Consider the following 26,421-nt stretch of genomic DNA (forward strand, 5'->3'; position numbering starts at 1 on the left):
TGCTCCCAGTCTAGCGACACGCCTTGGCGCAGATTCTCGAAGTGCTGTTTTAGCGTAGTGTCTATTTGCCCATTGCTAGACTTGACTAATTGAGAATTGGAATTGCTCTGCAGGTACGAGCTATCGCAGGATCTGCTGGACAAACAGATCGAGCTGCTGGAGCGCAAGTACGGCGGCGTGCGGGCCCGCAATGCGGCAGTCACCATTCAGCGCGCCTTCCGACACTACATGATGGTCAAGAAGTTCGCCTCGATCACGGCCATGGCCAAGGCCGAGAAGCGCCTCAGTCGCCGCATGGTGGTCACCGCCTCCAGCATGACCCTGGCCGAGGAGAGCGCCTCCGCGAATGCCTCTTTATCCTCTGCCTACGGCAGTGCCACAGAATCTCAGCTAGAGCAGCTGCAGCAGCAGCAGCAACAACAACAGCAACAACAACAGCAACAACAACAGCAGCAGCAGCAACAGACGGGACAGCATCAGCCACGTGTGACCATAATGGCGGGCCCGCCAGGTGCCGCCTCGCCCGGACTCTCGCGGACGCCCCCAACGCGCTCGCTCTCGATGCGCGAGCGGCGCCAGCTGGACTGCAGTCCCATTCCTCGCAGTCAGTCGGGTGAGTTCGATTTCGAGTTTGAGTCTCGCTTTGAGTTTTGAGCCAAATCAGTTGTCAATTAGTATACTGCTTGGGAAAGCCATTAGACAGCGCTAACCGACATTCCTTTTGCAACGCAGGCGCCTCACCCGTGTCCATTGGCAGCTCCACAACCTCCGTGTCCGGCCTGGCCTCGCATCCGCACGTCAACCTGCTGCACGCCGCCGAGCCGCACTACTACAATGCGCAGGCGATGCCGACAGCCGCGTACTACACCAGCTACCACGGGTCGCCGCACGAGCTCAGCTACGCCAGCTCGGCGGACACCTCGCTGAATGCCTCCTGGGTGAACACCAGCGGCCACTCGCCGCACACGCCCTACTACTCGGCGGCGCAGATCTACATGCGGCCCAAGGGCGGCAGCACCACGCCGACGCCCAGCTGCGGCAGCCAGGGCAGCGGCAGCGGCAAGAAGGTGCCGCCGGAGGTGCCCAAGCGCACGTCCTCGATCACGGCCCAGCAGCAGAGCCAGCTGCTGATGATGCAGCGGCAGACGCCGCCGCCGCCCTCGCTGCTGCGCACCAACGGGCTCTGCAAGACGGCCGAGAACGGCAGCCTGACGTCCGTGCAGAGCTCCGGCTCGGACTCGAGCATCACCTCGGCGGAGCGCAACATCAACAGCGACCTGGGCTCCGACCGCAGCAACTCCCCGCACACCTGGAAGCGCGGCACGGCGCTCAACAGCTCGCAGCAGTTCTCCACGCACTCGGCGGACTCCGTGGGCGCCGCCGGCCAACTGCAGGTGGTGGTGGCAGCGGCCACCGCACCGGGCGGCGTGCCGCCCACAGATGACCACGCCATCTCCTCGCACACCAGCGCCGCCCAGTACGAGCAGCACGAGCAGCAGCAGCACGAACAGCAGCAGCTGCAGGCGGCGGCCGCCGCGGCGGGCGTGCCTCCCAACTACAAGATGTCGGAGACGATACGCAAGCGGCAGTACCGCGTGGGGCTCAATCTGTTCAACAAGAAGCCGGAGAAGGGCATCACGTACTTGATCCGGCGCGGATTCCTGGAGAACACGCCGCAGGGCGTCGCCCGCTTCCTGATCACGCGCAAGGGCCTCTCGCGGCAGATGATTGGCGAGTATCTGGGCAATCTGCAGAACCAGTTCAACATGGCGGTGCTCAGCTGCTTCGCCATGGAGCTGGACCTGTCCGGGCGGCAGGTGGACGTGGCGCTGCGCAAGTTCCAGGCCTACTTCCGCATGCCCGGCGAGGCGCAGAAGATTGAGCGGCTGATGGAGGTCTTCTCGCAGCGCTACTGCGAGTGCAATCCGGACATTGTGGGGCGGCTGAGGTCATCCGATACGGTAAGTCAAATGTGGATATGCGAGTGCTCGCTCCTCTTTACTTAGCCTTCGTGTTGCTCCTTGCAGATCTTTGTGCTGGCTTTCGCCATCATCATGCTGAACACGGATCTGCATACGCCCAATCTGAAGCCGGAGCGGCGCATGCGCGTCGAGGACTTCATCAAGAACTTGCGCGGCATCGATGACTGCCACGACATAGACAGGGACATGCTGGTCGGCATCTTCGAGCGCGTCAAGTCGGATGAGTTCAAGCCAGGCAGCGACCACGTGACCCAGGTAATGAAGGTCCAGGCCACCATAGTGGGCAAGAAGCCGAATCTGGCCCTGCCCCATCGACGGCTCGTCTGCTACTGTCGGCTGTACGAGATACCCGACGTGAACAAGAAGGAGCGACCTGGCGTGCACCAGCGCGAGGTGTTCCTGTTCAACGATCTGCTGGTCATTACCAAAATCTTTAGCAAGAAGAAGACCTCCGTGACGTACACGTTCCGCAACAGCTTCCCGCTCTGCGGCGCCGTGGTCAGCCTGCTGGACTTGCCGAACTATCCGTTCTGCATTCAGCTCTCCCAGAAGGTGGACGGCAAGATCCTGATCACCTTCAATGCGCGCAACGAGCACGATCGCTGCAAGTTCGCCGAGGATCTCAAGGAGTCCATCAGTGAAATGGACGAAATGGAAGCGCTGCGCATTGAAGCCGAACTCGAGCGGCAGAAGTCGGCGCGCAATCGCGCCACCGGCAACACGGACAACCGCGACAGCGGCGTGGCCGATGTCGAGGTCTGCCCGTGTCCCTATCAGCCCGGCACTCAGGCGGCCGGCGAGCAGGCGTCCAGCTCTACGGACTCCAATCAGCTGAAGCGGAGCGCCCTCAGCAACAGTCTGCTGGACATGCATGAGCAATGTAAGCGACATTTGTTGATTTTCTGTCTAATTAACTTGTTGCTAATCTGTGTCTAATCCCCCTCCAGTTGGCAACGAGAAGCCCCAGCGGCGTGGCAGCGTCGGCTCCCTGGATAGCGGCATGAGCATCTCATTCCAGTCGACAACCACGTCGAGTGCGTCGAGGGAGAACGCGGCCGCCATCGCAGCTGCCGCCAACGCGGCCAATGCGGCCTCGAAAATCCGCTTCAACCTGCAGGCCACCACCAGCAACGTCTATGCCGCGCCTGGCATGCAGGCCTACACGCACGCCAACTTCGTGCAGCAGTCGCAGGCGGCTTACATGCTGCAGCAGCAGCAAATGATTCAACAGCAGCAGGTGGCGCAGGCTCAGATGCAGGCGCACGCTCAAGCTCAGGCTCAAGCACAGGCACAGGCGCAAGCACAGGCGCAAGCACAGGCCCAAGCACAAGCTCAAGCACAAGCGCAAGCACAGGCGCAGTCGCAGTCGCAGACACAGCCAGGACCTGTGGTAATGGGACGTATACCAGGACGAGAGCGCAAAGCATCGCGGTCAGATGACTCGCGCTCCACAGAAGTCTAAATATGGCGCAGTATTTGTATATTCAGTTTAAATATATACATATGTATAGATACGCATTCTACATATATATATATATATATATATATATATATATATATATATATATATATATATATATATATATATATATATAAATATATGTATATGTATATATCTGAAGCATACGCGTAGATTGAAATTTGTATGATCCGATACGAACCGAACCGAATCGAACCGAAAGCCATTTTTAAGCACACAAACATTTAACACCTAACACCTAACAAAACAGCAGCTACAATATGAATTCTTAATGTTCCTTCGTTCTCTGCTAATATTATTGTACATAAACTGCATATTTGTCTATTAACGCGATTGAAATGCGACTTAAGTAAGTTTTCAAAACTAATTGTACATATTTAACAACATTTATCAACAATTTATATATATACATTTATCTCTTAACTAATCATCTTTTCAAATACCCTCTATGATCGTCGCAGACTCGTGCACACGATCAGTTAGCTAATAACAGAAGAAAAACCAATTTTTGAAATACATTTTCAGCAAGTAGATCCCTTTTGCTAGCGCACTAGTGTTTTCTTTTGTATCTAATCCCCTTTCTATCTAAAACATTATACGATAAACTTAAACACGTAATTTTAATACTAAAACAATCCACGATAAGTTGCGCTTTGTATATTACTTTTTTCTTATACCATAATTAAGTTCGTGTAACTTAAAACCATCGTAAATCGATATACATATATATAAATACATATATAGATATATACCGCGTGTGTGTGTATATAACATGAATATTAACTTAAAAGCAATTAGCTATAATTATTCATATTTATAGAGCCAAAACTACCCAAAATCTAAAATATTAAATAATAATATATAATATAATAATAAATCGCAAAAGTGTATGAAAAACCAACCCGGATATTTATATATATACATAAAAATATATAAATATAAATATGTGAAAAAGAAAAGACTTAAAAATTTAAATAAATGAAAAGAAATAATACCAAATTTCAGGTGTTTCATTTAAGATTTACGTTACATTAATGGCCAGATTTTACATACAGACTCCCAACTGAGATATCTAGCTTCAGATTTCCGAGAGTAAATAGTCGAATCTGTTGCCTAAGGGCATTATGACTGCATCCATTTAGTCGATGCTCCTGATGAAGTTATTATAATATTAAATTGAAATAATAAATAAAACCATTTCATTTATATAAATTTGTATATTTCATATTTATTAGTGATTTCAACTTATTTATATTATTGCTGACTCTACTAATTAAGGCCTTGTACAAAATTATTGTATTTCTGTTGTAGGTGCTAAATTCTATATTCGTAGTAGATTCCTATAATGGGTATGTGTGTATGTAGAAGGGTGTGTATACGTGTGTGTATGTGAGTTCGTATCATATGTAGAATAGGGTTGCTTTATAGGCATGTTAGTCTAAATGATTATTGCTTTAAACAAATATACAAAAACTAAAAATTAGGGAGGATTCCAATCTAGTGGAAAAACTTTACAATCAAGTAGGGGAACGAAAAGGCTGGGCGGTGAGCGTTGATCTCTACTTATAATAAATTGCACTTGCAAACTCTGTCAGATGCATTCGGATGATTCGCGAGTGCTATGGGGTGCTCGTTGTGGCTGGGGTCCAAAGTATAAACATTAAAATTAAACTAAACATATTTTGGCACTGTAAATAAAAAATTGCTTCCGATTTATAAGAAAATTCGTAAAACCTAAAAACGAGTGCAGACAGAAATAAAATGAAATTAGAAAGAGAAAAGAATTGTTACTACGAAACGGAAACAAAAGCATTTCAATTAACCCATATTCGATAATCGATAATAAATTACAGAGATTGATTTTATAAATTCAATTCAATTTTGCTTTTGCTGCTGCTCGTCTAAGGCTTCGTTTGATTATGCTAAGATGAAGCGGGCTCCTAATCCAACAGAGCTGCTCTGTTGACCGGAGGCGCCTGAACTACTCTCTCTACATCTTTCCCTCTGATAGCTCCAGCTAGACCATGCCAAAGTCCGTGCACACGGTAGGGGCTGTTGTTGCCGCTGCCGCCGTTGTCGTCTGGTTATTCTGTTGCTTTTCCTGGGCATTGCTGGCCGCCACTGCAGCTGCCGCCGCCGCCGCCATATTCAGCTCCACGAGCGTGTCGATGCTGTTGAGGCTCACTCCTTGGAGTATTTTGCGCGCCGCCAGCGACGTAAAATTGAAGGACAGATCCGTGAGGCTGGGGAAATTATAGAGCTCCTCGTTGCCCGTTCCCAGAACGTTGCCGATGCCATGCTGCTCCAGAGACTCCTTGGTTAGGCTCAGCCGCCTGTCCATGGCTTCCTTATCGATGGCCTTGTCATTAGCATGATCCTTCAGCGCCAGATTCGGCTCGCTGCCCAGCGGATTGCTGGACTTGTGCAGCAGATGCGCGAGCGCCAGCTCATCGCCATTCATGGTGCACTTCTGCAGCTGGCAGACAGACTCGTAGCAAAGGTTCTTCAGATCACTGCTGCTGTTCATGAGCTTGCGGTTGCTCTGCGAGGGCGCCAAGTCCTTGGACTGCTTCTCATAGAAATTCAAATTGCCCACCGACCCGGCTATTTCGAAGTCCTGGTTGGCCAAGGCAGCCAATTTCAGTGGGTGCTGCTGCAGCTGCTCCCCACACGGCGAATTCGGCTGCGATTCATTCTTGAGCACGTTGTTCTTGTAGGCGATGCCATTGGCCAGCTGCAGGCACAGCTTGCGGTTGTTGTTCATGGTGCCCTCGTTGTTGGTATTCTTGGCATATTTGCCGCCATCATAGGAGGGCGTCTCAGTGGCCGTATTCTCCGGCGAGCTCTCGCTGATGAACGAAATGGAGTCGCACGTCTCCGAGTTGGCCTCCGTCTCGCTCAGCGGATGCTCGGGCACCGACTCGGGCCTAGCTGGCGTGGATGTGGCCATTGGCACAGATGCAGCTGGGGGTGCAGCTGCTGCTGTCGTCTGCTTGGAGAGCGTCTTCTTGATGATCTCGCCCTTCTCATTCGTCATGGTCTCATTGTTAATGATAAACACATTCGAGTTCTCCAACATTTTGCCATTCTCCAGCGTGATCACACTCCTCACCGGCGAGTTCTGCACAAAGATCTTAGTGCTGGGTATGCTCTGGCCGCCGCCACTCGAGCTGGTGGTCACCTGCAGCGTGATGGAGTTATTGCTGTTCGAATTGGGCACTCCATTGGCGCTGCAGTTCGGGGGGTAGCTTAGCTCCTCCATTATGCGGCTGGGCGTGCTCGCCCGTTGCCTCTGCGCCTGCGCCTGCGCTTCTGCCACACGCGCTCTCATCGCCTGATGGCGCGGCGTGCCGCGTGGCGAGCCATTGAGCAGCAGTATGGAACGCGTGCTGCCATTTGTGTTTGTGGTCGGAGCCACTACAGCCGTGTTCGTGGAGCACTGTGAGTCCAGACTAGAGTGGCCGCTGGTCTTCTGGCTGAATGAAACCTTGCCGCTGTCAATGCTGGATGGGCCGCTGGCAAGCATTGACGTCTTGCAGGACTCCAGACTGGAGGGCCCGCTGCTCTGCAGACTGCGGTAGGCCGTCTTGTTGTCTGAGCTGCCATTCATCACGATCAGTCCATCCGTCTGCCGCTTGCCCGACGAGGCGGACTTCAGCGTCGAGGAGCGAGCCGGCGAGCTCTCGAAGATGTGCTTGCCGATGACCGACTTCTGCGCTGTTTTCTGCTGCATGGACGACGGCGTTGGCGTAGCTGTGTGCAGGCGCGACAGCGTCGCCGAGGAGTGATTTATTTTGGTGTGATTGACGGCATTGCCGCTTCCGCTGCCGCCGCTGCTGGCTGGGATGGACTGAGTGGAACGAGGTAGCGAACTGCTGCAGTAGACGGGAGACCGCCGGCGTATGGGTGAGCAGTCCCTGGAGGATATCAGGAACGTCGACTCGCTGGACATGTGGCGGCGATGGCGACGCGGCAGTGTCGACGACCGCTGGCTCAGCTCGGAGCCGTCGTAGAACGTCGAATTGGAAAGCGTATGAACCGAGGGCATGTCCTGCAGCAAGAGAAAAGACTTACAATTAAAAGGTTGATTGATTGTGATGCCAACTTACGTGATCTGCGGTTTGGGTGCCCACGCTATGCAGATGGACGGCGCGCGTGTTGAACCACTCGGCGGGCGGAAACTGTGCCGAGTACGTCTCAATCTGGCGCTGCTTGGCGCGTCCGCTGCGTCGGAACAGCCGTGAGAGCAAAGATCCTTTTTCTGCAAACGTAAGAATAGAATCTCTCAGATAAAGAATGTCCTTTCCAGTTGTGGCTGCTCCGCTACTTACTGGGGGATGACGAATCTGTGCTTTGGTATTCCGAGCTGCTACTGTCCGTCGTGTTGAGCGTCTGGGCATAGGTTTTGGACAGGCTGCGGGTCGAGGCGCAGCGTTGCAGGCGCTTAGATGAGCCAAAGAGCCGCAAACTGTGCCGGCGTTCCAAGCTGCGCGGCGTCGGAAATGATGCACTGCGTCGCTTGGCCGCACGCGGATATATAATCTTATCATTGGGATTACCTGTTTAGAAAGATAATTTTACTTTAGCTTATGAATTGTTACAAATGAATTAGCTTTAAAAAGTTTGCTGTAGCTCCAGCCTGACTAGCAGGTACCCTGTACGCCATCCAGTCTACGTTTTTATGTAGAGTCTGTGGATTGATCTAGCATACAAATATTGCAATTTTAGACCTCAGCACTTTCCTGCATTTTCCAACTCCTTTATCAACATTTACTCCTCCAGCGTTATCTATCAGTTCGATAAGGTTTTTGGCCGATAACAAAATTAAAACAAGTAAGAACGTTGCAGTCGGGCGTTACCGACTGCGGAATACTCATTCACATCCCATCAACAATTTAGTAGTTAAGTTTCGTTCTAATACTGTAGAATATACAGGTTTTTCCGATTTGCCACGCCCCAACTGGGCGCAGACACCTCATTTTTGGTCAGTTTTTAGAAAGAGATAACGTTACCCTAACTGCAAAGTTTGAATGCTTACCCTAAAAAAATGTGAAAATTACAGGGTATTTTTCGATATGCCACGCCCCTAAAGAGGCGTAAAAATTATTTTTGGGGAATCGATAGAGGAGGCTACCAGTAACTCAACTATCCAAATTTGAAGCTTCTAGCTATTTTACTTTAGGAGATATAAACTTTTGCGGTTTGCCACGCCCCCTGTGGGCGGACATATATCCGACAAAACTTTTTGGTCTTGGGTGATCAGTCCGAGTATATATACAAAATTTGAGGTCTCTGCCATCAATAGTGTCCAAAATATAGGAGAATTTAAAAAATCACTATATCTTCAGGTCCGATTTGCCACGCCCCCAACGGGCGTAGACTTATAATTTATCTTCAGACTTTATAGAATCATACCATTAGCTGACGTGCAAAATTTCAGCATTATAGGTTTATAACTTTAGGAGATACAGTTTTATCCGATTTGCCACGCCCCCAATGGGCGTAGATATATCCGCCATAGCTCGTGATCTTGGGTGGTCAACGCGGACCTACATACCAAGTTTCAGCTTTCTAGCTCTTCAACAAACATGATTTCTGGTATATCGGAAAATGCATTTTCCGATTTGCCACGCCCCTAGTGGGCGGATCGGGAAAATTTTAACACTTTATAAATCGGAGATATACACGAGTATGTGTTCCAAATTTCAAGTCTCTAGCTTCAATAGCGCCGAAATAGATTGCGTTCATACGGACAGACGGACGGACGGACAGACGGACAGACGGACAGACGGACGGACAGCAAGACGGACATTGCACAAAACCAATATACTGATTCACTTTCGTGAATGAGTATAAAAATTTTTGTAAAGAAATAATCTGCACGTACTATTACAGGGATTTTAAAAAAATGTGTTTAGCTTTTATGGGTTTAGGGATTGACGCGTCATACCCAGACGAACGGAAGCGGGCAGACTCAGCTTGTTGTCCTAATTAAGAATATATACCTCATTGGGTCTGCCACGTCTGCTTCTGCATGCAAAATACATTGATTCCCCATTTGGATTTAGGGCATAAATAGTCAAATAGTATACAATATTAAAGACATTTCAATTCAGGGAAATTATATCCCAAATGAACAACATTTGCCTCTCTGATTCAGTCTTCTCAATCTTATGCAATAATCTCGGGGTAGAACTCTAATTGACTTGGCAGTCGACTTGCCTCCGCAGATAACATCCGCCAGATTGGTTTGAATGCATTGATGCGTTAGGTCACCATCCCGTTCCGTGGATATTTCGCCGTACAGCGAGTGCAGGGCCTCCGCGTTAGACATAAGCATAGTGCGTGCCTCCGGCGGAACGACGTCCTGCTGGTGCTCCTCCTCCGTCAGCTGAGAGTAGACTAGGCTGCCATTGGTGCTGTGGCCGCCATTGAGCTGGTGATGATTGCTGCGCGGACGCGACCGACTGCGACGGCGTCTGCAGAGGATTTGATAAAACGAAAAGAGAGAACTTTAAAGAGAATGCATGGAAACCAAATGTAGATGCTACTCACTCTGGCGTGAAGATGAAGTAACCCTTCGCCGTCTGGTAGATCTTCTGCTCCTGCATCAGCTGCGCCAGCGAGTCGTAGATGACCTCTGTGGCAGGCGTGGTCATGTGGGGGAATCGCACGCCCAGCTTGCTGCGCACATGCTCGATGGTCGCCGACTGGCCCTCGGCGGTCAAGTCCATGATGACATCGCACAGCGCCTCGGGCAGCGGGGTGAACTGCCCCTGGACCGTCGGCGTCACAATGCAATCGTCAATGTCACCTGCAAACAGAGAGCCAAGGAGAGGCGGTCAGCATTGCCAACGTCCATAAGCCGGGCTACTTTTAAGGCTAATGACAGGCCTGGCAACTCAGCCGCATTTGGTCAGCTAAACTTGCTCGCATTTTTGCAGCCACAGCGCACAAAATAAATTAAAAATAAAAGTATAAAAAAGAGAGAAAAACAAACAGTTTGGCTTTTCGGGCGGCCGGGCAGCAGCGAATGGTCAAAGCCTTGACTCCAAATGTCATTTTGGCATTTGATGTTACATCTGTCTCAATGCTGAGGTAATTAAACGAAGTGCCACACACACGCCTCGTGCAACTGAATGCCTGACTGCCTGAGTGGTGTGGCTAAGTGGTTTGCTCCACTTTTCAGCTGGGTGATGCTGTGCTGTGACCATGAACCAGCCTCTGCTTTTGCTTTTGCCTTTGTTTTTGCTTTTGCTCTCTCTCTTCAAAAGTATTTTCAGTAATATTTTCCTTGAGCTTCTTATCTCTGATTGAGCAATATTTATCTTTGCTGCTGTTGCCTTAATCTACATTCATTCATATTCATATTTATATTAATAATTTCTTCATATTGTTTATTTATAAATTCTTTTTCTATATGTGTTTTGATTTATAATTTTGTCATTGTTTGTTAATTTTATTATCTCATTGTTACCGTTTAGCTGTTTCGTTTTTCTCATCTCTCTTCAAAATATTTTGAATATTGTGCAATCCTTTCCGTCTATAGCTCTTCTCCCAAATTGCTGTATATTTTAATTTTCCCCAAGACGATTCAAAGTGCTTTAATTAAGGAATTTTATTTTACGAGTTCTGCTTTTCTCTCCATCCCTCTTCGTTCTCTCTTTTTTTCTTAGATAATCCAAAGTATTTCATCTAAGGGACAATTCGTTCATGTTTTTTACCAGCTTTCATTTTCCCTCTTTTCTCTCTATCTCTCTTCCCTGTCTCTCTCTCTCTTTTCTCTCTGTATGCCTCTCTCTCTCCCTCTATCTCTCCCCCCTCTTCCTCTCTCTCCCACCATTTCATCTCTTTTTACCTCTCTCTCTCTCCAAGCTTTCGCGTCTATATCGCACTCTCTAAATTTCGCTTCTTTCTCAACTTCATATGTTTATTGATCACACCTCGCACTTGTTAAATTGTCGCTTGTGCTGCAGCTCACGTCTTTTCCCGCTAGATGTTAGTTACGCCGCTCTAGGAGCGCCCCACGGCCGCTACAACTGCAGACAACCACACAGGTTGCCGCTTGTGGCAGTTGCAAGCATCGCCTAATATGGCATACAGAAAATAATTTTTATATTATGCGCTGAGCTCACGCGTCGTATACTTAATTAAAATGCGCACCCAGCGAATAAAAGTCAACAACAGCAAGCAACAATAACAACAATAACAATAACAACAACAACGACAACGACGACAATAAAAATTGGACAGCTCGCATGTGCTTCAATCTTGGCTGCCGCATTGTCGCCAGCAATTTGTGGAGGCGCCGCCACAATGCTTCCTACTTGCCAGCTTAACCTCTAAAATGCAGCAGCAGCAGCAGCTGCAACAACAACAGCAACATCAGCAGCAACGCCCCCGAAGCGAGCACTCACAACATGACTGAACGAGAGGAAGAGAGCGAGAGCGAGGGAGAGGGAGAGGGGGAAAGGAGGCTAGTTGTGCCACAAAATCAGACCAAGTGTGTGACGACCTCCGTTGTTGCTGTCGCCGAACTCTGCCTCCATCTGCAGCTCCATCTCCTTCGCCATCTCAGCCTTGCGGCAACAACGTCCTTGCGGCCGTTACATAATTTTTCAAGTTTTCACTTTCTGCTGTTGCCGTTGTCCGTTGTTGCTGTTGTTGCTGTTGCTGTTGCCGTTGTTGCTGTTGCTGTTTCTTATCCGGCAGCAATTTGACGCTGCAAACGCAATATAAAATGCCATGTGGGATGGCACCATCGTCAAGGACAATTAGCGCCATTTGATGGGCGACTGTGAAATGCGCTAAGCAACTCGTGTATGCCTTCACTCCTTGGCCTGCCCCCTCCCCCACCATCTGTGCACCCGCGTCAGCACAAACACCTGCCACATTCGCACTTTCACATCGCACACGAGACCAAATTTGTTTGCCGTTTAATCGTCCAGTCGTCCAGGTGGAACTGCAATTGGATAATTTGCACTCAATCTCAATCTGTGACTGGAATGGCGAGGCGCCACTCGCTCGCTCGCTTGCACCGCCCCATTGTTGGGGCTGCCGTTGGCTCCCTCACTGGCAATTTATTTGCCTTGACTTATCAGCTGGCAAATTTGGCTTTGCTGCTCATTTGGCAGCAACGCCCTGTCCATAAATTGCCGATGCAGTAGCCAAACTGGAGCTGCACACAAAACACACAACCCAAAAAACACACATCGTCTATCATATTTCATAAATCATGGCAAATTTGGGCATTTGGCTGGCGGACCAAACATATTGTTGTTGTAATCCTCTTCTTGGAAATAACAATATTTAAAGTTGGCAGCGACCGTCAGGAAGATATTTTTGTGCCTTGGCCTCGAAGGTCAGAGGTCGGCTAATATTCTCGGTCGCGGCTGTAGAGCAGAAACTGCTAGAGTAAACGGTATAGTCGTAAGACAGCATATATAACGGGAAAGAGCAAGCAACTGCGTAACAATATTTTATATATTTATATAAGCTGTGATTTTATAAGAAATTCAGAAAACGGTCTATAATATATATACTCTAGTAGTCCTATATCAAAATGAATCTTCAGTTGTAACCAATTTGCGTAAACATACTCGTTATATCTATTCAAAATTTAAGCTCCAAAATCAATAGTGCTCAAAATAGAACAGAACTTGTCTCTAATACTGTATAGTCAAATACTCTAATACTATATAGTCAAATCCGATTTGCATGGACATCAAATATTTCCGTCTATCTTTATAGGATCTTAAAAGTAACTGAAGTGTGAAATTTTCGGCTCTCTCAGTTTTACTCGACTTCCTACGCCTCCAATGTTTATAGATAGGTACACCACATCTTTCTGTTTAGGAAGAATATATGGATATACTTTATGGGGTCTGCCACGCCTTCTTCTGCATACATTTACACATAACCCTTATACTCTAATTTCTCATGGGTTTAAGGTTTAAATATGTCTTTACTTTGCAGCGGACAGATGGACATGCTTAAATAAAGTCAGATGTTGATCATGATAAGGAATGTGTATGGTAAATAAATGATATGAGGTATGAAGACGTCTGCCAATATGCTTAAAATATATATTAATGGAATGAAAATAACTCAATATGGAGACTAGTCTTTGCTTCAATGAAAGATACTTGACTATTATTAGTTTTCACTCTCAAGCTCGCCTTTATTGCTCAGCAATATTCATATGGGAGTCTCTTTCAGTTAGGGCCAAGTTGCGCTCGTTTTTAGCAAAGGATTTTCGGAAACTGAATTTTCTTTGGAGTTGCTTCGTCGCAAATTGATTGCTTGATTGATCGGGCAGCAATTGAGGACTTGTGTTCATGCAAATGATTATCTGTGCCTTCGCAGTGGACGCAGTGCAGCGCCAGCAAACGTTGGCAACGAAAGCCGCGCGAAATGATAATAAATATCGATAGAAAGAGCCAGAGGAGTTAGGGGGGCGGGCCAAGGCGGCGTGGGGGGTGCTCTTTGGGGGTATACTGGAAAACGATCGCTGCATTTTCCCACCAACGCGATCTTGTCTTGAGCCTGCTCCCGCTGCTGCTGATGCTGCTCCTCCCTCAATCGCCTCATCCGTCTTAAGTAGAGTGAAAGTGTTGCGTTTTGCCTCAAATTGTGGACGTTGGCATTGTTGATATTGTTGCTGTTGTTGTTGTTGTTGTTGTTGCTGTAGCTGGTGATCTGCGTTGCTGTCAGTGTTGCACTGCAGCTTAGTTGTTGCTGTTGTTGGTGCTGTTGACTTGACTGCACTTTGGTTTATGTTATTGTTGTTGCTATTGCTCTGACTTTAGCTGCAACAGCTCGCCAGCTCTGGCTTTGGCTCTGTCTGCGTCTGTAGCCGGCGGACACATATCCTTGTGTTCAATCAAACCAAAGCGACGTCAACGCCGCCGCCGTTGCCGCCGCTGCCACGGCCTCTGCAGCTCTGCAATGGAGTCAAGTGTTTTGTAGCTTGAAGGTTGTTTCGTCTACCTCCCACTACACAGGTCTACCTCCCGTCCGCCTACCTCCCCCCCCTCCTGCTGCCCCTCATCCACTTGTTGTACGCTGTCCACCCCTCGTCATGCTGCGCAACATGCGGCAAACATTTTTAGCGCTTGTACTTTGTGCCATGCATTTTTATGCAAATGTAAAATGTTTCTTGCGATTTCCAATTTTATTTTTTTGTTTTTATACTCATTCACGAAAGTGAATCAGTATATTGGTTTTGTGCAATGTCCGTCTTGCTGTCCGTCCGTCTGTCCGTCTGTCCGTCCGTCCGTCTGTCCGTCTGTCCGTCTGTCCGTATGAACGCAATCTATTTCGGCGCTATTGAAGCTAGAGACTTGAAATTTGGAACACATACTCGTGTATATCTCCGATTTATAAAGTGTTAAAATTTTCCCGATCCGCCCACTAGGGGCGTGGCAAATCGGAAAATGCATTTTCCGATATACCAGAAATCATGTTTGTTGAAGAGCTAGAAAGCTGAAACTTGGTATGTAGGTCCGCGTTGACCACCCAAGATCACGAGCTATGGCGGATATATCTACGCCCATTGGGGGCGTGGCAAATCGGATAAAACCGTATCTCCTAAAGTTGTAAACCTAGAATGCTGAAATTTTGCACGTCAGCTAATGGTATGATTCTATAAAGTCTGAAGATAAATTATAAGTCTACGCCCGTTGGGGGCGTGGCAAATCGGACGTGAAGATATAGTGATTTTTTAAATTCTCCTATATTTTGGACACTATTGATGGCAGAGACCTCAAATTTTGTATATATACTCGGACTGATCACCCAAGACCAAAAAGTTTTGTCGGATATATGTCCGCCCACAGGGGGCGTGGCAAACCGCAAAAGTTTATATCTCCTAAAGTATAATAGCTAGAAGCTTCAAATTTGGATAGTTGAGTTACTGGTAGCCTCCTCTATCGATTCCCCAAAAATAATTTTTACGCCTCTTTAGGGGCGTGGCATATCGAAAAATACCCTGTAATTTTCACATTTTTTTAGGGTAAGCATTCAAACTTTGCAGTTAGGGTAACGTTATCTCTTTCTAAAAACTGACCAAAAATGAGGTGTCTACGCCCAGTTGGGGCGTGGCAAATCGGAAAAACCTGTATATTCTACAGTATTAGAACGAAACTTAACTACTAAATTGTTGATGGGATGTGAATGAGTATTCCGCAGTCGGTAACGCCCGACTGCAACGTTCTTACTTGTTGTTTTTGTTTTTGTTTCGCCAGGCGATTTGCAGACTCTGGAGTTGTTGTTGTTGTTGTTGGCCATTACTGTGATGCAATTGCCGCGAGTTACAATAATCTTGATGTATGATTTTTTCTCTCCCTCGCCGTTATTGTTGTTGCTGGCAGTTTTTTTTTTGCATTATTACTAGAAAAGAAAATAAAAAGAAACCGAATCGCACAGACTTTAAAATAAAAGAGGAAATCTGCGCACCTATCGTGTTGTTGGCACATTTTCGCGTTGTTTTGTTTGATCTCATAACCGCCAGCGATTCAGTCAGCAACAACAACAACAACAGCAACAACAACAACGATGAATCAACAACGACGACTGCGGACACCATAAACATTTAAACGCTGTCCATTTCGAAATAATCAATAATTTTCAGCTATCAGTGGCAATTTATTATTTTTTTTGTTTTTCTCCGATATTTTCGCCCCTCTGGGGAAAATCAATGGCAATCAATGGCAAGAGAGAAGCAAATAAATTAACACTTCCTTAAACGATAAACACAAAATCGCCAAAAAACTTAGCAAACAATAACAACAGCAAAACCTGAAATCAACCATTGAGCATCACAAATGCCGCATTACAATTGCTATTGATAATTGCCATTGAGGCATCGATTGATTTTCATTTATTAATTTTAATTGCATTGGCCGACAAGTGGCAAAGCGGCAACTGGCAATCGCAACTGGCAAATGCAGCTGGGGAGGTGCCAGAGACAACGCCTCGCAACCATTTATCAGCTGCTGGATTAAGTAAGCAAATTTTCACCGAAAACTCGGAAAGAAAATTCGGAAAGAGTGCTCGTGCTTAGAGCTGAATTAATATCTTTAACATGTTTGTTCATTTCAAATTTATGATATATTGTAAATTAAAGCTGTTATACCTCATCAACAAATGCTCCGATTTGGGAAAATCAATAAAAAAATGTAATTAATGCAAAGACCTGAAACTATCGATCGTCATAAGTGATTTTTAAATAAAACAACAAATTATAGCATTCGTTGATGAGATATAACATTTTGAATTTTCAAAAAATCAGACTTATTCAAGTGAGGGGCACTGTATATTATATCTTGCCATTATACGATCACATTATAGGATACGATAGAATGATTCTTGCCTTACGGCTCCAAGTCTACATTTGAACTATAGTGAACTAGTTTAATCTCTCTTGTTAAATTGAGTCTTCATTTAAGAACTAATTGCACATCAATCAACAGTTCCGATCAAAAGTTTGTTTACTTTGTTTCCGACAACTGTGCTAACAGATCTAATTACGAGCAATTACCTTTAAATTATCTTTCCGATTTGAAATACTTGGGATTATCGTTTCAAGGTAATCTCAGTTTTCTCTTTCCCTTTTAGATCTTCTATTCTAAACTATTTAGCAAATACAGTAGTGTGCAAGAAGATGTAGGATGAACATACTCAAGGATGTATTGAATTTGTATGTGCTTGTATCAAATATAGTATATATGGATTTACCTAGTACGCGTATTTGGAAATCTTAACCCTCTTTAAGATCAGGGTATCCACTTACATATACTCATATGATAAATTTTCTGTATCTATATTCAAGAGTAGCTGAATACAGAGGAATGGATGGATCGAAAGATAGACAAACTTCTACTTACTCGAATGACTACTGATTTGGGCACGATCTATGTTTATATTTAGCATTTTCTTATTTTGGATCTTCAATATCAAAGATTTCAATTTACATTTTTGATCTACAATATCAAAGATTTCAATTCGAACGCAACTCCTAGTCTTATTTATGAGTATCTAAATACCTAGAGAGTCTTTAAGATCTAAAGATCTTACCAAATTGCAAATGTTTCTGTTTGCTTCAAGTAAACTTAAGACATTGTGAAATGCCCAGTCTTAAGTCTCCATGGACCCCCCTCTGAGTGTGTTGCCGCCTACGCAATTCTATGGCGCGGCTAGTGCAAATCAGCATCGATATCTTATCTGGCTTGGCCTACCGCCACATCGCTTGGCGGAGCTCGGCATATGGGGCGACTGCGGTAGGCGGAGCACTCACAGATGCAGTTGCAGTTGCAGTCACAAAATGTCTAGCGGCAAACGACAATCACGATTTTGTGTCTGAAATATTTTTTGCGCATTTTCAATTTCCACTTTTTGTTAAAGGGGAAAAAGGCCACGCAGCGCAGCAGTGGAAAGAAAAGATACGCCTGTCCAGCCAATATGCATACCACCAATTTTTCTATATGCACAACTTTTTGTCCAAATTGTTTTGGTTTGTTTTATCTTGTGTGTGTGTGTGTGTATGTTTTTTTGTAGCAAGGCGACGCTAATTGTTTCCGTCGGTTAATAAAAATATTTCAGGCCAGTTACAAATTGAAAACAAGGCGACGGCGGCAACTGCAACTGGAACTGCAACTGCAACAGGGGCTGATGTTGGCTGCTGTTTATGCAACGCTTCAGTTTAGCACGACGGAGGCACAGCAAAATGCAAATTGACATTTACGTGGTTGCAACACAAAAACACCAACAACACCACCACCACCACCACCACCAGCCACAGCAGCCGCAATAAAAGCCCAGCGAGGCTGGCAAATAAGGAGCAACACGACGACAATGATGGCCAAGAAAATAAACAAAACTTTTTGGCGACACTTTTTGGCTGAAATCTCTTGCCAAGCGCCGTCGCCGTCGTCGTCGCCGTCGCTGTTGCCGTTGCCGCCGCTGCCACCGGCTGTGTTAAAGGTCAATGAGTTTTGTGTAGCGTAGGGGCACTGGACCTGAACCTGGAACTGGCTGTCGATATTCGTTGCCCAGAAATGAAAAGCCACAAAAAAGAAACTCCTTTTTATTATGTCTTGGCCTCTTGTGCAATAGGGCCAAAAAAGCAAATGCGAGCAATTTCATAAAAGCTTTTCATTCGGCTTAGATGAGCATTTATGATCATGTCCTCTCCCGCCTGTCCGTCTAGCGGTCTGTCAGCCAAGCTGATTGTGTGAAATGCTTGGATGTTGGCAATTTGCGGAGACAATGGAAGAGATCGAGCGAACTTCTCTTGGCGTGCGAGAACACTTTCCCGTCGAATGGCGAAGCTCTGAAGCGGAACCACTTATAAGACCCATAGCCAGAGTCGAAACCGAACCCGAACCCGAACTCGAACTCGAACCCGTACTCAAACGGGTTGACCTCATTAAAGGCAGCGGCAATCAGCGGGTTGTTATAGCAAAAGTCATAGTCACAGTCTGGAAGCGGCTTTCCAGAACAACGAGAACAACGAGAACAGCGAACAACAATAAAATTACAATAATCGCTTTGGCAACGCTTGGCGCTGAGGAGCTGCCACAGTCTTTGACTCCAACTCCAATTCCAACTCTGGCTCTTGGTCGGTCTGTGACTCTGACTGTCGCACTTTTGGCTGTTCAAGCGAGCATGATGAACTTGCCATGGGTCCAAAGACAATGATGAACGATAGTTGGCGTTTAATATGAACTTACGAGTTGGAACTGGAACAGGAGGAAGCAGGAGCAGGGGGCTGAAGATGTGGACTTGATATTGGCGCACTTGGTTGCTCTGGTTACGCTTTGGCGAATTCTTTAACGATGAGTTTGTTAACCTCTTCTCGCACTTGGCCTGTCAGCGTGAAATTGACTCAGGCTTGAATCTCAGGGAGAAGCCGTTAACGGTGCGGCATTCTCAAATGAAATGCCATTAGAAGTATCTGTGTGAGAAATGTGTGAGCGGCATGCGACTGGGTTTCATTTCTTTGCCACTCGTTTATTTTGCTATTACCATTTTGCAGTGATTTGTTTTGCTAATGTCTCAAATATTAAGTTGCGATTATCGACCGATCAACAGCACAGCAACAACAACAACAACAACAACAAGAGCTACAACTATAACCACTGTCATGGCCACATTTCACTTTCAACGGGGCAACATCTCAACGAGAAATCGTGATGAAATTGATTTGCGGCTCGACTCTTAACGTTTGTCTTTCTATTCACAATCATAGTTACCGACAGCTGAAGGCAGCTACCAGCTAACTGCAGCCCCCACCACCCACCACCCATCGCTCATCGCCCCCTCTTCCATTTCAATGGCTCTTCAGCAATAGCTGCATCATTTTCTTGCTTTCCAGCTATTTTGCATTTGCAACTAAATAACACTAACAACAACAATAACAATGAATGATCATTTGTCTGTCTTGCTATTTTGATATTCCACTGTCAAATTGGCAAATGTCTGATGACTCTCCCCCCTCTCAATGGCTACCAGTGCATCCCCCCACCAAGCGCCTTTCTGCATTTGCCACTTTAACACGAAATCGAATTTAATTTCGTTACTTTATTTTCGCTTTGTTGTTGTTGTTATTGTTGTTGCTGTTTCAGTTGGTTTCTCTGTTTCTTTTATTTGGCATGTTTGCTGTCTAATTGAGCGAGAAATTACCGTTGATTGATTGTTTTGCATGCAATTTGTTATTGTTTGTAGCTTTGCTGTCAAATATATAATTTATACATACATAGTTGATAGCTAAGCAGGAGACACCTACACACATACATATATGCAAACATTGCAATTTCTTGCCCAACTTTACATTCTAATTCAATAGGCAATCGCAGTGCAACAAAAGTGTTGCTTAGCCCCCTTGGCCACAAGTTGCTAACGGCTAACGGCTAACGACCTTGTTGCTAAGCAAGTGCAGTGCGTGCACTGCTTGCAAATGCACTGCTTGGCTGCTTGTTTACGAATGGAATTGTCATGTTTATGGTAATTAAGAGCTAATGGGTTCTACGCCATTGCAAGCGTTAATTAACAACATGGTAGAGACTGGCTAGCTGCCACAACTTCAGCAGCAGCATTAGTTTCCTTGCAACTTGCAACTTTGGCATTCAGCTTGTTTGTGCAATTTATATATGTATATATATATATATATTTCCTCAATTGAATTTCACACAGATAAACCGCCGGGCATCGTTGTACTGGGCGCCTCCTTGGGGCTTCCAAATCGAAACTTATTAATTTTCAAACGAGTTCGCCAAAGGCCGGCAATGAACCAAACGTTGTAGCCGGTGGACCATCGATGATGCTGATGGTGATGCCGATGCCGAAGCCCATGCCTATGCCTTGGTCTGTGCCGCTGCCGATGTCCGACGGTCGATACTCGATCTCGCCGGCCATTTATCAATTCATGAGCTTGGCATCGATTTGGTTGGTAGCCATGGTTCACGACAAGGTTCAAGCCAGCCATTTAACGTGAATTGCGAGTGTGAAAAAGGCAAACGAATGGCGAATGGCGAATGGCGATTGCCGGGTGGAGGAGAACCTGAGGGACTGCAATTGGCTGGCTAGCTGACAGTGTCGCATTAGGCGTGCAGGTGTCCACTTAATTGACAGCTAACGAGCCACAACGGCAAGTTCTTAGGCGCAGAAACGAAATTGTGTTTAACTATCCACCTGGGAGCTGAGACCAAAGCGTTGCAGATCATATTTCAGTTCGACTTCTTTCAACTTTCAATTTTTAATCAAAATATTCATATCGACTACAACCGATTAATTCAAATATAAATTTTTTGGGAAATGCATTCAGCTTAAGCTCGGATTCAGTTTCTTCACACACGCTAGCTATTTCAAACGATCTCCTAGAATCTTCCGATCCGTAAATACAATAAGGACCTCAACTAAACTTTACTCTGCTGAAGTCTTGGCTTGGGTGATCGGTGCTAGGTATTCTGCAAATAGCATATCGATCATTTCGTCGCAGCGACGAGTCGATCTCTGGATTTCCCGTAATTCCCGGCGAATCCCGACAAACTCATCGGTGGTCAAAAGGCGGCTCGTCTGCTCGTCGTCACTTTCGCTAGAGTCCAAAGGCTTTGAGGTCCTGGACAATTGGATTGCACTTGTGGCTGAGGGGTGCTCGTTGACCAATGTGTTCTGTCCACTGCTATCTGCACCACTGGGCTGGCTTAGTAATTGTTGATCCGTCACAGGTGTTAATTGTCCGCTTGCGAGTCGCCTTAGCTCCTCTCTGGACAATTGATGGCTTGTGACTCGGCTTGGTTTCTTATCCGAAAAGAGCTCGCTTTCGATGCGCGTCAGTATGCCTGCTGTCAGATGCTTAAGGCTGGGTCGCCTAGAATCCTTTCCCGACAACTGTCTGCCTTCAGGTGGAGTCAGTCTCTCCCTGCTTGCATGTGGAGTCACTTCCTCGGATGACCATTGACTGCTTTCAGATGGGCTCAGCTCCTCTTCCGACAGTTGCCCGCTTTCGAGTGAAGTTGGCTCCTCTCTTGGCAATGATTGGCTTGTAACTGGAGTCCGTCCATCTCCTGACAATTGTCGGCTTACGATAGGCGTCATATTCTCTCCCGATAGTCTTCCGACATTGCTTTGGCTCGTGTTTAATGAGCTATTGCAGCCCAATCCCATGATTACAGATGCTACGGGCTCGAGCACATTATTCGTACCGCCCGACGCACGATATGTATTCATAATAGACATGGGTGACGGAAAACGAGGACAGCTGCCGAGTAGTTTTGATATGTTTAGTTCCTGTTCCAACTCGTGTTGTGCCATGGACAATATTTGCCAGATGGAAATGTCCGCCGCTTGCTGACCGCATTTCTCATTATATTTGCGCTGCTCCTCGTACATGAGCCAGCGCAGCTCGCTGATATTTTGCCAGCGCTTGAATTGCTCCTTACGCCGCTCCTCCATCTCTTCCGCTTGTTTAATCAACAATCTGCGGCAGCTTTTCTGCTGCTGCGACAGCTTCTGCACCTCCTCGGGCAGCATATTCAGCTGCCGGCACCAGTAGAGCACGTTCTTGATTCTCAGCAACTTTTCGCGATGGGCGGACGAGCTCGCACTATCCTTTCTGGCCTTACCGTTCATTCTGGCACAGCATAGGGATTTTTTTTTTTTTTTTTTTTTGTATATTTTGACAACAGAAAATCTTAAAATAATTCATACGTCGAACGCCATGACAACTAAATTCCAATTTCAACTTACCCACAGAGCTAATGATGTAGGTGGCCGGCGGCTTGAGCACGCTGCGTGCAAAGGCGCCTCGGAGCACCTCCAGGGCGCATGGCTCAGCGGTGACCAGTAGCATTCCCGGTGCCACATGTCCGGCATATTTGAGCGCACGTGTCGCGGCAGTCAGTGGAGCATTCCACCAGCATTGCGCATTCGCGGCAAGGAAATTCTGAAAGCACCAAATAGAAATTGTTTTATAATGACAAATTCAACAGGAGGGCTAGAGCAGAAAAAAGAAACGAGAAGGGAACAATTTGAAACGGTATCAAGTAAGATATTTGATAGCACTTAAACATGGTAAATACAATTGATAAATAATCTATTATTTAGATTTAATGAATAGTCCATGAGAAATGAATAAATTTGGTATATAAATAGTTACTCATGATATCTAGATCCAAATATCTTCTTATTTTCGCTGACGCGATAGAAACAGCATAAAACGAGCCGATATCATTTTATCGAGTTCATAGAATAAATTCCAATCGATGGCATATACAAGAAATAAAAGATAAATCGGGTGTTTATTGTTGTCCCACCCTGTATGTTATCCTTAAATCCTTCGAGCTGCTTTTATTTTTAGGTTTTTACGGTTTCTTGACTATTATTTAGCAATTATCGTGATTGGAGTTCATATCATAGCTACAAGTTTGAGCAGGAGAATTGCTAGAAGCTTGTGGAGCATGCACTGAAAATTTCAACCACTTGTTCAGGAAATATCGGCAATCAACGATCAACAAGATTTAATGGAGAGAATCAATTCCTGAGCTGCTTATGTGGCAGCCGCACTAATTGAAAAATTGCAGTGCAGCAAGTGGCATAATTGAGTTAAACCGCCTGCATGGGCTGTCGGCTTGGCGCACTGCTTGAGCGTTATCCATCTGTGGGCGTTCGTAGTATAGCCCAAACCAAACCAGTTGGCAGCCGTCAATTAGCTAAGCGGATCGCGGCACGCCCCTCAACAAAAGACGGCCAACCATCTACCACTCGGCAACGGCGAATGCAACATATTTGTTGAGGAGGCGCCACAAAGACGCTGCATCATTGCACCAATCGTTATTGTGGTTTTTGCTGTTGTTGTTGTTGGCGCTACGAATGAAATGAAAAATCCTCGACACGTTCTGCCCCATATAATTCCAAAGAAATGGCAGCATTGCATTTATTTCTTTTTCTGCTTTTTATCTGCGTTTTTCTCTGTTTTGCTTTTTGCAAATTTTATTTCTATTCCCAACACTTTTCAAACTTTTGGCCTCTAGCAACAAATAAATGTCCAATTTGTGCGGTGACAGGAACACTTGAGGCACGTTTCTGATGTAAACATGGCCAGGGATCGAGCAAAAAGTCACAGGCCTAGGACAGGGCATGGAATGGAAGGCAACACACAGTGCCAAAGGCCGATGCCAAGCCAATGCGGGGGAGCTGCTGGGGAATAGGCTAGGAAATGCATAGCTGGTTTAAAGTGCAGTCAAAGGTTTTGTCGAAGTTTCTCTTTGGTTTCACTCAGAGTTTACCATTGTCGATGCTTTTATAGTTTCACGCTAATGAACATCACCCAGTTTTATTTTGTGGCCGCAGCGATTTGACCTTTTCGATGCCATTTCTCGATGTGGTCACTCCTTGGCTTTAATGTCGCCACCAGCGCATCGAGTGTTACACAATGGAGTCGCTGGCAGACCGACTGCATGCATCCAGCTTGGGGCGCTCAGCTAATGCATGAGCTGGCGCAAAAATTAACTCGTCATTGCCTGATGCAGTCGGCAGCGCAATCATTTGACTCCCTCCAGACACACATTCACACTCACATACATATGGAGATCGCCCAGCCCATAGCAAAGGGGGCGTCTTTGGCTGTCACGCGCCGCCATCAGATGACAACGTCCGAGCTGCATTATCTATGCAATCATAATCCGAGACTGAGCCTCTGCTCACTAATTTCTGCCCCATCATCGTCGGCATCTACATCAACATCAACATCAACATCATCATCATCATCATCCTCATCAGCAGCAGCATCATCATCTGCATCAGCATCAACATCAGCACGAGACCTGAAGGCGTAGTAGTCGCTGCAGCTGATGCCATCCCAAAATGTTTATGTCTTTGTCGTGTTTCATTTTCGCTTTGAAATGCTCAGTTTTGGTGTTTTAGGCTTTCGGAAGTAATGCGAAACTTTTAATAATCGAATTAAAAGTGCACGCCGCTGGCGTCTGCTATGAAAGTCTTTAAACTTTAACTTAAAGCTGACTTTGGCGTTTTCTCATCGCCTTTTGCTGCTGCTGCTGGTGCCGCGGCTGCCGTTTGATGGCGCTTTCATTGGACTTTTACTTGATGCCAAGCTATGGAAAACCAGCAACTAATACTCCCACCAAAAAAAAAAAAAAAATTCAGTAAAAATTTTAAGTCCGCGACGTGCGGTGGCTGTAAAAAGACAAAACTATCACCAGACTGCAGCTCCGAGGTGAGTTTACTCGACTCGACTCGAGTCGAGACGAGACGAGTCAAGTCGAGTGCTTTGGTGAGGGTGATGCCGCGGCTGGCAGCTCATGTGCAGCTGAATCTTTCACTGTGGGTATGCCGCTGTTAAAGATAATAACAATCTGCAAACAAATGTGCAACGCAGTGGGACAGACGGACAAGCGCTTCCGAGATTTGAGGACGGCCGCTTAATAGAGTTATGATGAAGTATAATAATGCTTGACCTTACCGCCAACAACAACCAACTGTCGGCAGCCACTTATAACAGAAATAATAGCAAAGGAATACAAAAGACAAAAATAAGAAAGATAAAAGTCACAAAACGTTTTATTTCTCTATGGTAAAGTCGATTCCAGTGATTAGAAATTGCTTGTTTCTCTATTTTTACAGGCAGGGAAAATAATCAACGATGCCTGGGAAAACATTAAAGAAAAGTCGTTTGAAAAGCCATTTCAGCTAAACTAACGGTTATAACCATCCTTTCTTGACCATCCTCAAGACCTATCTGACCGGGTCTTGACTTGAAATAAATCAAATATCCCACAAAACTTTCCTGTATCTAATCCCAAACTTTTTTGGCTCACTTTTGGCAGATTATTTTAATTATTTTAATCGTTCATAGTCCTAAGCATATGAGTTAATTGGTTTATATTTATGGCTAATACTATTTCTGTTGTTATTTCATGTAAGTAAAGGAACTTAACAAAAATGAAAACTAGGTATAGCGTGTCTATAACCCATAAAAGCATTCATGAATTTTTTCTCATTTGACAGGAAACTGAAGTCAAGAACTGACAGTATATAAGGCTGGTCACATTGTAACATTTAGCCTCGCGTAATTATCTTTCTAAGCTGAGAAAATACAGAAAAAGTTAAAGTAACTGGGAGCTCTTATCATCGTAATAAGCGTCTCATACATGACCAAGTAAAACAATTATAAACTTACACAAACTCAGAGGTTTTACCTGGGGATTCGGTAGCCCTGGTATCTGATCAATAAATAAGTATGTTAACTATTCGCTACACTTTACAGTAACATCATTAGTTTTCTGTGTACATACATACATACATATGTATATGTTTCTGAGAACTATCATTATTCATGTGACTAATGCGATTTTGTAAGTTTCTCAGCAATTTCTATTTGTCTTGCCTCGTGCTCATTCACACAATTAAAGAACGCGTCCCATCCCACGAGCTGCGAGTCTC

At 45.8% G+C, this 26,421-nt stretch overlaps 3 protein-coding genes across 13 annotated transcripts in view; 1 reads left to right on the forward strand and 2 right to left on the reverse strand.

Annotated features, from left to right (window-relative positions):
• The window catches only part of siz (Brefeldin-resistant Arf-GEF family protein schizo), a 39,489-nt gene extending 35,886 nt beyond the window's left edge, over window positions 1–3,603 (forward strand). For all 9 annotated transcript variants that reach the window (XM_018006821.2, XM_018006827.2, XM_018006825.2 and 6 more), the window contains 4 exons: window positions 114–613; window positions 733–1,961; window positions 2,028–2,862; window positions 2,930–3,603. In XM_018006821.2, the coding sequence (XP_017862310.2) occupies window positions 114–613; window positions 733–1,961; window positions 2,028–2,862; window positions 2,930–3,444 (3,079 nt within the window). In that variant the 3' untranslated portion in view covers window positions 3,445–3,603. The remainder of the gene's footprint in view (window positions 1–113; window positions 614–732; window positions 1,962–2,027; window positions 2,863–2,929) is intronic.
• A 415-nt stretch (window positions 3,604–4,018) lies between these two features.
• The window catches only part of ko (Stork-head domain-containing protein knockout), a 65,191-nt gene continuing 42,788 nt past the window's right edge, over window positions 4,019–26,421 (reverse strand). Inside the window, exons 1-7 of one of the 3 annotated variants that reach the window (XM_089469140.1) lie at window positions 22,711–22,848; window positions 15,681–15,852; window positions 10,018–10,276; window positions 9,685–9,941; window positions 7,794–8,021; window positions 7,572–7,723; window positions 4,019–7,513 (exon numbers count right to left, since the gene is read on the reverse strand). In XM_089469140.1, coding sequence (XP_089325266.1) covers window positions 5,480–7,513; window positions 7,572–7,723; window positions 7,794–8,021; window positions 9,685–9,941; window positions 10,018–10,276; window positions 15,681–15,750 — 3,000 coding nt within the window. In that variant the 5' untranslated portion in view covers window positions 15,751–15,852; window positions 22,711–22,848 and the 3' untranslated portion in view covers window positions 4,019–5,479. Of the gene's footprint in view, window positions 7,514–7,571; window positions 7,724–7,793; window positions 8,022–9,684; window positions 9,942–10,017; window positions 10,277–10,462; window positions 12,899–15,680; window positions 15,853–22,710; window positions 22,907–26,421 lie in introns of those variants that run through there. The other 2 variants (XM_018007372.2, XM_089469141.1) reach the window with 2 other exon arrangements.
• On the reverse strand, window positions 21,199–22,704 carry LOC108613734 (uncharacterized). Its single transcript, XM_018007381.2, has one exon. It carries the CDS (start codon window positions 22,591–22,593, stop codon window positions 21,385–21,387), a length of 1,209 nt encoding a protein of 402 aa, XP_017862870.1. The 5' UTR covers window positions 22,594–22,704; the 3' UTR covers window positions 21,199–21,384.

Source organism: Drosophila arizonae, chromosome 4, assembly GCF_054131065.1.
Source record: "Drosophila arizonae isolate 15081-1271.41 chromosome 4, UAZ_ARI_1.0, whole genome shotgun sequence".
NCBI lineage: Eukaryota > Metazoa > Arthropoda > Insecta > Diptera > Drosophilidae > Drosophila > Drosophila arizonae.

Excerpts from the sequence above, each read along its gene's own strand:
- LOC108613734 (XM_018007381.2), bottom strand. The coding sequence starts at position 22,593 with ATGAACGGTAAGGCCAGAAAGGATAGTGCGAGCTCGTCCGCCCATCGC.